The 13,653-nt window shown below is 48.2% G+C and overlaps 2 protein-coding genes across 5 annotated transcripts in view; one reads left to right on the top strand and one right to left on the bottom strand.

Moving 5' to 3' along the window:
- The window catches only part of SHLD1 (shieldin complex subunit 1), a 105,619-nt gene extending 97,476 nt beyond the window's left edge, over positions 1 to 8,143 (bottom strand). For 2 of the 4 annotated variants that reach the window (XR_003093668.1, XR_003093665.1), the window contains exons 1-2: positions 7,954 to 8,051; positions 3,470 to 3,591 (exon numbers count right to left, since the gene is read on the bottom strand). Coding sequence is in view for 1 of the 4 variants with exons in the window: in XM_025202105.1 (XP_025057890.1) it covers positions 7,954 to 8,003 (50 nt within the window). In the remaining 3 variants the exon portion in view is untranslated. Of the gene's footprint in view, positions 1 to 3,469; positions 3,592 to 7,953 lie in introns of all 4 variants that reach the window. The other 2 variants (XR_003093662.1, XM_025202105.1) reach the window with 1 other exon arrangement.
- A 148-nt stretch (positions 8,144 to 8,291) lies between these two features.
- Positions 8,292 to 13,653, top strand: part of GPCPD1 (glycerophosphocholine phosphodiesterase 1) — a 122,853-nt gene continuing 117,491 nt past the window's right edge. Inside the window, exon 1 of the mRNA XM_025202104.1 lies at positions 8,292 to 8,390. The gene's annotated coding sequence lies outside the window, so the exon portion shown is untranslated. The remainder of the gene's footprint in view (positions 8,391 to 13,653) is intronic.

Here is a 13,653-nt window from a genome sequence, read left to right as displayed (position 1 = left end):
GCGCTGTGGCACAACTGACCCTCAGATGGCAGGAAGGCAGGAGGAATTGAAGGGGGAGAGGAAAGAGTAACCACAGCACTGCACCTCCCTAGATGGGAAAGACTGAAGTGACAATCCTCAGATCCAAGTGGTACTAACATTAGCTGACTTACAATTTGGAGATGAGCTATAATTAGACCCAAAAGACATTATCACCATGGAAAAAAGCTATTGAGTAGATTCAGTAAAGTCTCAAGGAGTCTCCAGCTTTCCCTGAAGACTAATTATTCCATCACAAGACGCCTCAAATTACAGCTCTCTATCTTGGACTAATGGGAACACACACAAATGCCTTGGGGACTCCATCATCTCTTCTTCATTCATTGCTGCTAAGAAGAATCAAGCACTTCTCTTTCTCCTTGTCATGCCCCTGGAGCAGCAAACCTAATGGCAAAAGGCACTGGTGAACAGTCACAGTGAATTTAGGAGACAGAAAAACCTGAGTACCCCTAAAAGAGTGAAGAGTGATGCTTTTAAATGAAGGTTGAACCAGCAATTACAATTAAAACTTAGGAGCTCCGATTTAATTTTCTCCTGTGTGGCCTTGGGAAAATTACTTATGGTATATATATGCTGTGTAGTGCTATGCAGATAAACCCAAGTCAGTTCTAAACAATACCCTTCTCAGCAACGTAAATTAACTAATGTGGAATTCCATGCTACCACAGCTAGCCTTTTGCCAATATCTAAGCTAGTTTGTTTACAGCTAGCTTGGATATCTTTGCACTGTGCTGAACTTTACAGTATATATCAGTGCTTCTCAATTGGGCTGCAGCAAACCTCTTTAAGGATTCTGTGACACCAGCACCAGAGCCACTGCCACTGCAGCCAAGTGAAAATGCCCCACACACAGGGTGACAACACATCCTAGTTTGGCTGGGATAGTCCTGGATTTCATAAGCTGTCCCGGTGTCCCAGCCGGTTGGTGAAAATTGAAACAAGAGCCTTGGGATCAGTGCCACAGGTGGACTTGTACTTTGGCATGTGCCCCCTCCACCCAAGTCAGCAGGGCCGCTGCAGACAGAGGTAGGCCGGCAGAGGCATGAGGCACAGTCAGAGAATCAGAGAATCATATCATAGAATCATAAGGCTGGACGGGACCCCAAAGGATCATCGGGTCCTGCAAGGAGGCAGAGTGGCATGGTGTGCTAGGCAGGCAGGCACCTGCACGTGTCTGGCCCGGCTCCTCCTGTACAGCAGCTAGAGGAAGGGGGCGAAATGAGCTAGGCTGGGCACTGCTCCAGTCTACCCGCTTTGCTCCCACACAGCAGCAGCAGTGCCTGCCTGGTGCACCATGCCTCTCAGCCTTCACTTAAAACAATGTGTTCCAGATTTCCTTAAAAATCATATGGTCACCATACCCATGCACCTCCATTTCTAGCAGCTGCTACAGAACCAGGCACTCCTGCCTGCATTAGATTTATCAGAGAAACTTAATACAAACAGAAGCACCCCCTCCTGCAACCCGCTTCCTGGTCCAGCTCTGCACACACCTTCTGGACCCCTCTCCTCTAGCTCTAGGCTTACTGCGGATCTGGAATGAGTTCCCTGTATCCATGCACTAAATGAGGTGTCAGCCTTGTCCTGCAGTGATCAGACTTTTTTGCTTGCATATTGGGAACTATCAAAGGCAGTTGCTATGTCCATATGCTGGGTTGCCCCCTATTTGTGGTTTGGGATGCTTCCTTTGAAGTGGTATCAGCTTCTCCATCTCATTTCAAATCTCAAGTCTGTTGCCAATTCTTTTCAGTTTCCCCCTTCTTTTATTGTATCTGTATCTGTGACAACAAATGGACCTAAGACAAGGTTCTAAACACGCTATGAAAGTGTATGATGGTCAAACACACGATGTATCAAGCACAAATAAAAAGCTGTATCCAGGCTCCTGTACCACTGCTGCCACCAGGTCGAACTGTCCCACTCAAGGTACATGCTGGGCTGGAGCAGGAAAAGGCTTTGACAGGAGAGGGCACTCCTGCCTGCATTGGGTGTATTAGATAAAGTAGGTAAGCTGAGGCAATACAACAGTGGTCTTTAACTGTGGGGTCACAAATTCAAAGACATTGTGGAGAGGTACCTCGAGTCTAAAAAGGTTGAGAAACACTGATGCGGACATATCCTTAAGCTTTCTGTGCTTCTGTACCTAGCTTCTAAAACGGAAATAAAATAACATTTCCTTTCTCCTTCACTTTGTCTGTAGTCCAGAGCACTGGCCTGGAACACCCAAGACCTAGGTTTATGTCTTTGCTCTACCACAGACTTCCTATGTGACCCAGCACATGTCACTTAGGGCCAAATTCTATTCTCCCTATTAGACATGTAAGTAGACTTAGGTGCCTAAATATGATTCTATTCCACCCTGCCTGAGTCCCTGAAAAACAGTTAATGCAAAAGGTGGGTAGGTCCTCCTCTTCCTGACTGCTTTTGAGACTCAATTTTAAATGTAAGATCACTGTGTTATAAAAGCAGATGGATTTTCAAGACTTGAATAGGATGGACTAGAATTGCATTTAGATACCTAACAGGTGGAAGAGAATCTCTTTCCTAGTCCCTCTGTGACTCATTTCCCCTCTATACAGAATGAAAAAAGAAGTACTTCCACACTTCATAGGGATACTTTGAGGATAAATTCATCAAAAACTATGAGAACTAAGAGCAAGAAAGCCCAGTTAAGTAACTTAGATGTACGTCTTTTTGGAAGAAAATCTATCCAATACCTGTGCCTTTCGACACAGAACAAACATTGAATCAAGCTTTGCAGAATGCTACTGAACCTGTCCGTTAAACCTGCTAATGAACTGCGTGATGATATTGGCTCTAACATTGTAGCAGATCAGTTTCCTTGTCCCAGTGAGACAGGCAGGCAAGGTCACTTCACACACAATTTTTTTTTCCATTAAACAAAGTGTGAAAGCAGTAAGTATTAAAGGATGCTTTCTCCTTCACTGCTTTCTCCTCAAGATACTAGTTTGTTAGGGTAGTAAAGACGAGGGAAAAAGCTTCCTTTAAATATCAGCATCCTCCTTCTGCACTGCTTGTGTTACATATATCTATTACTTTTACAATGTTAATATTTGTATTTATATCCTGCTAAAAAGCCACTTTTAGGTCTTAGTTGTCCATAGGTTTGGGCCCATGTTAGAGCCCCACTCAATCAGAAAGACTACTTGCAAGACAAAGTTAAGTATGTTAAATAAGTTTTTGTGGAATCAGGGCCTTCATTTGGGGTCCTGACTTTGAAAGTCCTTGGCCCTGATTTTTGGAAGTGCTGAGCACCCATGTTTCATTTGAAGTCAGCACCTCCAGATACTCAGGACCTTTAAAAATTAGTCCTAAGGTATTTCAAGATGCATATTTCCAAACCTAAGAACCAGGGCCTTCAGCTTCCTCAAGTGTACAGAAGGGATGCACTATTTCACTGGCACTGTACCTGTGAAGAGATCACCAACCATCCCCTGGGGCAGCATCCAGAAGCAAAAATGGTCGTCAAGGTTTGTAGTCAACCCTTGTCATACAGCCTTCCCTTCTGAGAAATCTGTACGTTTCATCTTGCTGGAATGAAATAAACAGGCTGATTAGATACTCTGCATCAGCTGACCATGCTGCCAAAACAGTATGACCTTTCAAACTAGGTATGTTACTTCAAGTAAACAGTTGACACATACGTCACTGTTTATCAAGCATGGGATAGAGGAGGATCTTTTTTAGGAAACAGAAGTAGCACATTATTACACAGTGTCCTTGAATCTTTTTTTACAGTGATGAAGGCCTCATGGAGAAGATGGCATGCTTTCCCATAAAAGCTCTTATTTGCATTACTAACTGCAAAGTGTGCTCTCATTTATTCCAAAATATTGAAGCAGATGCCATCCTTTCCTAGCTCTACATGCTCTTGTGAAACAACCTACACCCTTGTGAGAATATGGCTTTCCCTTATGATACCTACTTAATTATGGTCTGATGCAGCCATGTTAAAACTAACAGGGTGTAATAACAGCTGTGCAGGCGGAAGCAAAACTTTTCCAGGAATTATATTCTAGGGAGACAGTATTAAAGTCACTGTGTTATTTTAGGCAAGTCACTAGTAATCATTTTCAAGACTGACCGCTTACTTACAGTCTCTCAGGTTTTGGCATATGCAGCTTGAAATACCATAGGCCTCATTTTTAAAGGTCCTGAGCATCTAGAGGTGCTGATTTCAAATGAAACTATGGGTGCTCAGGAATTCCAAAAATCAGGGCCAAGGACTTTTAAAGTCAGGACCCCAAAACAGATACATCCAAACATGCTTTTGAAAATTCTGGCCTTCACTTTTTTGAGATTCAAACTTCTTCTAAAAAAAGGGGGGAACAAAACAGCCTGCCCATTTTTGCAAAGCCCCTTCAGATCCTCCAACGCAAGACACTATGCAAGGCATATATTATTATTCCCATTTTCACCTGGGGATGCAGGTGCAATTAGAGATCAAACTTTTTTAACCTAAGATCACCCCAAGTATGATGAAACACTGACTAAAACAAATTCTCCATCTATTGCTGCTATACGTAATTTGCAAACACCCCAAAAACATGAAAAGCAAGCAAAAACAGCCTTTTCAGGCAGGACTGATGATGTTGAATTGCTTGGCTTGAAATGCTGTTTAGGAGTCAGATTGTTGAACACGTGCTTCACCTCCTATAAGTACGGACCTACTGAATTCACGGCAGAAATGGGGTGTGCTGCAGCTCCTTTAATTTTCCGAGTGTCCCTCCACCCTGATTGGTGGAGGAGCCACACTTGCAGTTCACGTTTGATCGGTGGGAAGGCAAAAACAGCAGTTTTAAATATAGCGCTGTTTTTGCCTCCCACTGACGATTGGCTGAGGGGTCCCAGGAGTCCCGATGCTTGTGCTGACCGGTGAGGAGGCAAAAAACATGTCGTGTTTAAAAACTGTGGTTTTCGCTTCCCTGCCAATCAGGAGGGAGTGGTGGGGCCCCTCTGCCAATCAATGGCAGAGGAGAGGGGCATGTGGGAGAACATGAAAGATTACAGAAGCTGCCACGCACCCCACTTCTGCTGTGAATTTGGTAGATCCCTACCTATAAGGCATATCAAGCTGGTGATCTAAATACTGGCCATTACCCCTTTCACATGTTTAAATATTGCACATCACAAACAAGATGGCGGTGATGATGATGATTTATGTGATTCAAAGAGGAAGGGTGATATGCTTTCAGTAACTGGCAGGGCACTGGAGAGGAATGAAAGACAGCTGCCCTGCAAAAAAGGTTTGAGGAGGGGGAGATTAGACATGAATGTTGACGTGCAACCCAGTAATTTCACCTTGGGGATGGGCAGGAAGGGGTAGATAGCATGACCATTAAAGAGGAAAAAGCCCCATGACTTGAAAACAGAGTAGCTGGAAAGGGAGAAGTTTCCATTACCAACCACAATCCAGGGTTGAGACAGAGAAAAGAGTTTGGAAAAGATTCTGAATTTGTTTTCCACTAGGTCAAGTTTGAGATGTTGGTAAACCACCCACAATGAAATAGTAAGCCACACAAGGCTGAACCAGAGAAGAACACAGTGGTTAATCTGAGACTCACTAGAATTAAAGCAGTTAAATGCAAGTGGATGAATTTATCTAAGAACAGTGAAATAGAGATCCACAGAAAATTCCACCAAAGAATGCTTTAGCACATTTTTAGCATGGGCATAGGAAGGTTAACATGGAAATTCTTGGAAAATAGTAATACTTCATGGGAGCCAAGAGTGGAAACAGGGACACAAGAACATAAGTTGCACAAATGACACCTAAGACTCCATTGTCTGCATCTGGCTCTTCCTTTCAAGATACTCCCCTTTTATGATTCTGCCTTGCTACTCTTAAGTTGATTTAAAAAAACCAAAACAAAACTCTGTATGTCACATTTCATACAGACATTACCAGTCAGCAAACAGCAACAAGTTAAATCCAAAAGACAGGCATAAAGATTTTAAGCATGCAATATCATATATGGGTAGGAACACTGGTATTTGATGTACTGTTTTTATACACCAGAATATCCACTGGCACAAGGCACAGTACTTTATGTAAAACTGTGCTTGGTGCAATAATATTATGCAAAGCTCAAGTAGTTGGTATAACAACCAATTATAAACCCCATTGCACTTCCTTAGCACAATTCCCCGCTCTGTTACCCTTGCTCAGCACACAATTACTCTCATATCAGCATTGCCAGAACATGCCAAACCACACATAGCAGAACATGGCACACAAGGCCATTTTGCTCAGCCTGCCATAGCCTGGGCTGCTCGCAGCAGGCAGTCAGGAGGCTGCAAGCCCTGCTGTAAGCAGCCCAGGCTCCATGGCAAGCAGTAGCTGCCCAGAGCCTGGGCTGGTTGTGGCAGTCAGCTAGGAGGCTGCAGACAGCTACACTGGGGTCCAGAGCCCCGGCACACAGCGGGGGAAGGGACTGCGGCAACGTAACCCCAGCCCCTCCACCACCATCCGCCTGGAGGCACACGTGCACCACTGCCAGCAACAAGGATTAGGCCCCTCATGGCTCCCCCACCATCTGCCCCTGGCATGCCAAGTCGAGGCACAGGTTAAGACTCGGGTGTTTTCAGCACTCCAGCCAAAAACACTACTGACCCCTGGGCCAGAGAATATTTTTCTGCCTCTGGACTCTTCTACCCAAGAGGTTTTACTTTCCCAGCTGTGCAGGCACCCATGAGGTACATCACACCCACACAGCACCAACATTTCTCCCTGCCTCTCCACAGCACATGCGCTAGAAGGAAATATTTTGTAAATATCATGCTTGTGCTAGCCTCTGCAATTATTATTTATTAAATCTAGTTCAAAAATTTAAACATTTTTTCTGTAAATTTTGTGCAGAAATATCCCATTTTGGTGCAGGGAAAACAATTGGAATGCAAGGCCCAGATCTGCCTTTTATCCTTCTTCCAGCACTGCAGGAGAACCAGCGGCTTTATTTTAATGGATAGTTTCATCATTATGTTCTTTTAATATTAAGTTCTCAAATGCTCGCAACAAAAGCATAACAGGAGAGTGAAAGTCAATACTGGACATCAAAGGGGAGCAAAAACATCCACAAGTCAAGCAGAGCCTTCAAAGCCCCTTCAGCTTGGTATAAAGTAGCACTCACCCTTGGATCCAGACTCACACTGGTACTTAAAAAGCCTGCTGGATGGGGTGGGGGGGGAGCAGTAAGAGAAGGATAAATCACAGAAATCAAAGGAAATGAGGGTTGGAAGGGACCTCAGGAAGGCAGCTAGTCAAGTCCCAGGGCTGCTTCCCTGAACACACAAGAGTCCTGAGACTCTTGCAGCTACCCCTCAAGGATGAGGTGCAGGGGGGCCCTCATCCCTAAGGTGACTGTGAGCTAAGGGTCAGGCAGGAAGGTTTTATTGAGGACAAGGGCACAGGAGTGGTCTGCTCTCCCCAATCCACAGCACCTGCCTCCTTTTTGAGCAGGGCGGTGTGGGGGGAAGCATGTGGGATCAGGTAGAGGAGGAGTGCTAACAGGTAAGACTGTGGGTGAAGGGAAAAGCCCCACCCCATGGCCTGTCCCCCCTCAGCCTACACTGCCAATCCCTCCCTGCCACGTGAAGCCCACATATCCGGTGTCAGTCTCATCACCCACCAGCCCCTCCCAGCGGCCTCCCAAGTAGATCCCTTATTATAGGGTGTGTTATCGCCCTCCGGGGCGCCCTGCTCCCGCTCTCGGACCTGCCTATACTAGGCGCACGCTAACACCCCTCCCCCCGCCCCGCACGCACGCACGCACAAACAACCCAGCTTCCTCGCCCCAAAAGCCTCCCCCCACGTGACCTGCTCCCCCCCCCCCACCAGCCCCCTGAAACCTCGGTGACATCACAAGGGCAGCTCCCCCACTCGGCGTTACTCACACGAGGAGTGCGGCAGGGACAGAGTGAGTCACAGGCCCGGCAAGCGCCATTTTTGTCGAGGGCAAATGAGCCAAGCGGAACCACTGAGGAGGGCGGGGAGGACATTTCTGCTAAGGGTGGGAGCGGCACCGAGGCCGCCATCTTTGTTGTGGGCACGGACTGCGCGCGCCACAAAGTGACCCCGGGAAGCGACCGGCCGCCCCCAGGACTAGGTGCCGAGGGTGTAAGCAAGGAACACGGCCGCGCATGCGCTCTCTGGCGCATGCGCAGACACACGCTCACAGGCACAGTCTCTCACCGTCGCACGCGCATGTGGTTATACACGCTCTCACTTCCCACCGGCCTGGGCACAGCCCTACTCCCTGATGGGAGGGTCCCCCTGCTTGCTGTTGCAGTTCGTCCCCGCCACTGAAATCAACTCTCAGCTCTCCATGGAAGTAAATATATTTTGTGTGTGCTTGCATTCACATGTTGCAGGGGTTTGGGTTGTAGCCGTGTTGGTCTAAGGACATAGGCAGACAAGGTTCCTTGGGTGAATTTGATATCTTTTATTAGACCAACCCAAATGGTTGGAGAATAGTTATTAAGCAAGCTTTCGGGTTTTTGAACCCGAAAGCTAGCTTGCATTCACATGGCAGGCAAGGGTCTTTGAGTCAGTCTGATCTCTTTTATTACACCAATTCAAATAGCTGGAAAAAATCTTGGCAAGCTTGCAGATATAAAGACCCTTCATCTGGCTGAAGAAGCATCTGCGGTTGGTTTGTGCTCTTTCTGGATGCTTCCTCAGCTGGACAAAGGGTATTTATACCCACAAGTTTGCAAAGAAGACTTTTTCCAGCTATTTGAGTTGGTCGAATAAAAGAGATCACATTGACCCAAAAAACCTTGTCTGTCTGTGTCCTTAGACCAAGGGCAGGCAATTATTTTGGGCGGAGGGCTGCTTACCCAGTTTGACAAGCTGCCCAGGGCTGCATGGGTAGCCCTGCCCCTTGACAGGTTCCCCAGCCTCTGGTAGCCATCTTGAGACCAATGTCCCAGTGTCTTGGGACCAGTGTCCCAGGGCCAGCACTGGTGGGGCCTAGAGCAGGGCACAGGCTGGCAGGGGTCTGGAGCCGGGCTGGGCTGCACCAGCAGGGTGGGGGGAGCTGGCCCAGCTTCATAGAGCCCCTGCCGGCTGGGACCCTGTACCCCTGCCGCCCTGGTCTGGGCCCTGCCCACACTGGCCTTGAGACACCCGTGCGGGCCCTGTGCTTCTGCACCTGCTCACTCCCAGTGCCCTCCAGCCCTGCGGTACAGGTGGGGGCCAGCACATAGCCCCAATCCCCTGCTCCCATCAGGGAAGGAGCTGGTGTGGAGCATAGCGAAAAGCAGCCCCTCACCTGCCCCGTAGCCTGTGTTCCCTGCTGCAGCCGCTTGCAGCCTGCGCGGGGCTGTCCTGAGCCGCTTTTCCCCCCACCGTGCTCAGCACCAGCTTGTAACCTGTCCCCACTGCCAGTCCCACACCGGCTCCAGGCTTGCCTGTTGGGGCTGCACCATGGCGGCAGCAGTTGTGGCCCCCCCCACTTACCGTGCTGGGCAGCGTTTGCTGCTGCTGCCCGCCCAGAGCTCGCGCCGCGGTAGGCTGCGGTGAGGCTGCCACCGCCACCTCTGTGCTGCCCAGCACACAAGCTTGGGGAGGGGAACAGGAGCAAACACTGCCCGGTGCGGCAAGCAGGAGGGCCGCTTTCTTCCATTCCGAGCAGCTGCTGCCACCGTGGCGCAACCCCGATGGGTGAGCCCACAGCCGGCGCTGGACCAGGTTACAAGCTGGTGCTGAGTGCGGGGCAAAAACGGCCCCTCGCCCACCCCTGTAGCTAGCATCCTGCGATGCAGCCCCTTAAGCCCATGTGGGGCTGTCTGTGCCTGCTCAGGACAGCCCCACGCGGGCTGTGAGCGGCTGCAGCAGGGAACATGACAGGCTCTGTTCAACTTTGCCAGCTAAGGGAGTAAGTCCCAAGGTCATATTGTAGAAAGCTATCACAGAGCCAGACCTTATGGGATACAGAGGCTGTCTGAGGACAGGGAATGGGCTAGAAGCCAGTCGGCTGCTGGCAGAAACACTGCCATTAGCATCCAGGCAAACAGCTGGTCAGGAAAATGGAAACAAGCCTGCTGGAGGAGAGCCCTACCAGAAAAGCTTGGCTTAGCCCCTGCCCCCTGGCTAGGGGAAAGTAAATAAGCTTGTCAGGTGCCTGCAAGCCAGGCGAATGGTGTAGCATTTACGTTTGGAGAAAATCCAAGTCAAGTCCTGAAAAAGAAGGACGGAAATCCTGCAGCTGCTGTGCTTTCCCGGTTGCAGTGTCCAGGGAGCTAGTTCATGCCTGTGAGTTCATAGGGAAGGTGACCCTAGGAAGGTTCTTAAGGACCAGCATTTTGGCAGACCTAGTGATAGTAACCATGGCTTTCTATAGCACTTGTGCTGTCCTGGGGTTTTTTCTGTAGCCCCTTTAATAGGGACGCACTTAGATTTATAAGCACCTCCCGCCCCTGCAACATAGACAGCTCTAACTTCCTTCATGTCACAGTTCACCAGGTCAGCCAGCCTAGTAAGTAGAGCCAGGCACAGAGCTGGGGGTTACAGGGGTGATGGTCAGGAACCAGGAGCCTAGTTACCAAGTCCAAAGGATAACCCACAGGGCAAAGTCCAAGAGTAAGTCCAAGCTGGGTTCAGAAATCAGGAAACAGACCTACAGAAAGAATCCAAAGGTAAATCCAGAAGCAAGCCAAAGACCAGGTCAGGAACCAGGGAAGCCAGAGATGTTGCTAGAACTAGAGCTGCTCAGAGATTGAAGACCAGTCTGTTGTGCAGCAAAGCTCAAGTGCTGGAGGAGTTCCTTGAATGCAGCTCCAGAGCCAGAGGGAAGGGGCTGGGTATCAGCTGGCCTTGATAAATAGTGACTAAGTCAGTGCACTGAGGGCAGGAGTTTGTCTGAGCCTTACAAAGCTGATCCAGGCTGGAATGCAGGAGCCTTACACTCCCCAGCTGATTGAATCACTGTTGTATAGCTACTGCCCCTTACTTGCCTGCTATTTTCCCACCCAGTCTGGAAGTAGCATCTTTATCTCTCTCTGACTTCTGCGGCCCCTTCACTATGCCTGGATCAGGAGACAAGAGTTCCAAACCATTGATTTCTTCATGGAAAGTGAGTTTGGTGGTCAGGTAGGGAATTCAGGATCTGCTCCTTAGCTGAAGGAAAGCTACAGCTCTGCTAATATATGCTAGAAGTGGATTGTTAAATTGCTTAAACACTTATTTTGTAGTAAGCACCTAGAAAAGCCAACTATGTTCCAGGTACTACATATGGAAAATTACACTTTCTGTCTTGTACCTAGAGGAGGGGTTCTCAACTTTTTGGACTCAAGGCCAAGGTTCCCTGTAAGACGCGCATGCGCAGCTGTGCACAAGTAAAAGTCTGGCCGCTCACACACTTTTTTAGGCCACGCACCCACCGGGATAGGAGTTGCGCTACGGTGTGACACACAGAAGGTAAGCTCCTCCCCGAGGCGGGAGCCTGGTGGGGGCTCCGCTGGCTCCAGGGCTGGCTCTGTTACCCCACTTCGCCTTAGTGAGCGAGGAGGCACGTGGCATCAGGGCCAGGATGTGGAGCAGTTCCCCAGAGCCATTGGAGCCCGCGTAGCCTGCACCAGCCCCCAGCCCTAGCCTCCATCCCTGCCTTGCCTCATCTCCGGGAGGAGTCTGCCCCGAGTAAGGCTCCACCAGCTCCAGGGAACTGCTCCACTCCTCGACTCTGACGCCACGTGTCTCCTCACTCCCCGAGGCAATGTGGGGAAGCAGAGCAGTGTCCCAGAGCCGGTGGAGCCCGCACCAGGCTCCAGCCCCTGGCCCTAGCCCCCCGATCATAGCCCCACAGGCCCCTAGCCCCAGTTCCCCCAATCCCTCAGCCCCTGCTGCCTGCCCTGGGTGAGAAGTGAGGAGCTTACCTTCAGTAAGTGGCCCATGCTGGACCAAAGCAGCACGCTCACGGACCGCTACTCCTTAAAGGGAACATTGCTCAAGACAGCCCCCATTGGATTTGAGATGCCCCTCACTGAACTTGAGGCACTCCTCCATAACTTTTCTGAAGTGAGTGGCACCTGATTTTCAAAAACTAATTTATATATTACAGGGCTTACCTCCTTGCAGAGGGGTTGAGCAGTGTGGGCAGGGGATCAGCTAGGCAGGGACAAGCCTGAGCCTGCATTTATCTGCTTATCCCCTTACACCTCCTAGCACCCTGGTTGAAAAAAATCACTAGCTAGAAAATATGGCACATCACATGGAGGAAAGAGACAGAAGCAAATGAGCAGAGAAAATATAGTAAAAACATAAAGGTAGTATGCAATTCTCAGCCAGTTAGATGCAGAAATCATAACTGGATCTTACCCTGCATCTCTGCCACAGCTCTCCTGGCACTGACATCAGAGAGCAGGAAGGCAAAGGGGGATGGGGAGTGTAAGAGTGGCATCTGTAAATAGGTTATGCAGACTTAAAGATTTGGCTGCTCAAACCAGTCAGGTCCACTGTTTTTTGGAAGTCACAGCAGTCACAATAATGAAAGTCTAGATTAGGATTTCCTGCTTCTCTTCAGTTTCTACAGAAACATGGTCCTCTTGCTCTTTCAGTAAGGCAGAACGTCTCTTGTATCTTGCCATGTCATTGTGAACTATGAACCTGTTACCTTTGCTTCTCAGGGACTGACTGCATCATCAGCCAAAGAGGGAAAAATGATCTTAGAATACTTTGGTCAATTGCTGTAAAAAGATAGGTTCTTACTCTGCCTCTCCCTTATCACTGATCAGTGTGCTAGAACTGCTTCAGAATTTATGTTTAAGGTTGGCTAAAGTGGGAGGCACATGTAAGCTGGGAAATGTAAAATTGAGGCTTACACCTGATTATTTAGCTAAGGTGACTGAGAAGGAAGCATAACATTCAGAGTCAAATAGGGGGTATAGAAATAACCAAGAAGGATGCATTGCATTCAAAACCTTGTCAAGATTATGCCACCTGTGCAGTTGGTCCAGTTAACGATATCACCCACATAAATCGTAAATTCTCTGCTGTCACTGATCAGCATAAGAGCTAATGCTATGAACTGGACCTTCAGAATGTTGAAGGTAAAGGGCCAGAACCTCAACTGGTGTCAATCAGTGCAGCTCTGTTGAAGCTAATGGAGCTCTGCTGATTTGCCCCAGCACAAGACTTCATTCATGATCTGAATGTCCACCACCTCCACAAATAGCTGGATCTGCTGGCTCCATCATACAATTCCATTTCTTTTCAGCTGTTAACATCTGTAAATTCTATAAATATTGGAACAATTCAGCACTTTCCATTAGTTTCTTTATTTCATAATAGCAAAAAACTTTAGTTCTAGCTAAGTGGGGAATTTCCTTATAAGCCCACTTTCACATGCTCAACTGATGGCATTTGTTTCCTTCTAGGCAAAAGGTGACTGAGAGTTTGAATACAATATTTTTTTAGCTTGTTCTTGAGTTATGCAAAGGTGAACAAAAAATAATAATCTCCATTTTAAGAGTTCCTTTTAGTTGCACAAATTTTTTTTTTTCATTCATACCACATAAATAGCTCAATTTCAAAATGATTTGCTCATGGCTGATTAATCTTAAACTCTTCGCTCCTCACCCGGGCAGGCAGCGGGG

Source organism: Alligator sinensis, unplaced genomic scaffold (genome assembly GCF_000455745.1).
Source record: "Alligator sinensis unplaced genomic scaffold, ASM45574v1 scaffold140_1, whole genome shotgun sequence".
NCBI lineage: Eukaryota > Metazoa > Chordata > Crocodylia > Alligatoridae > Alligator > Alligator sinensis.
This window is presented reverse-complemented; position numbering and strand designations above follow the sequence as displayed.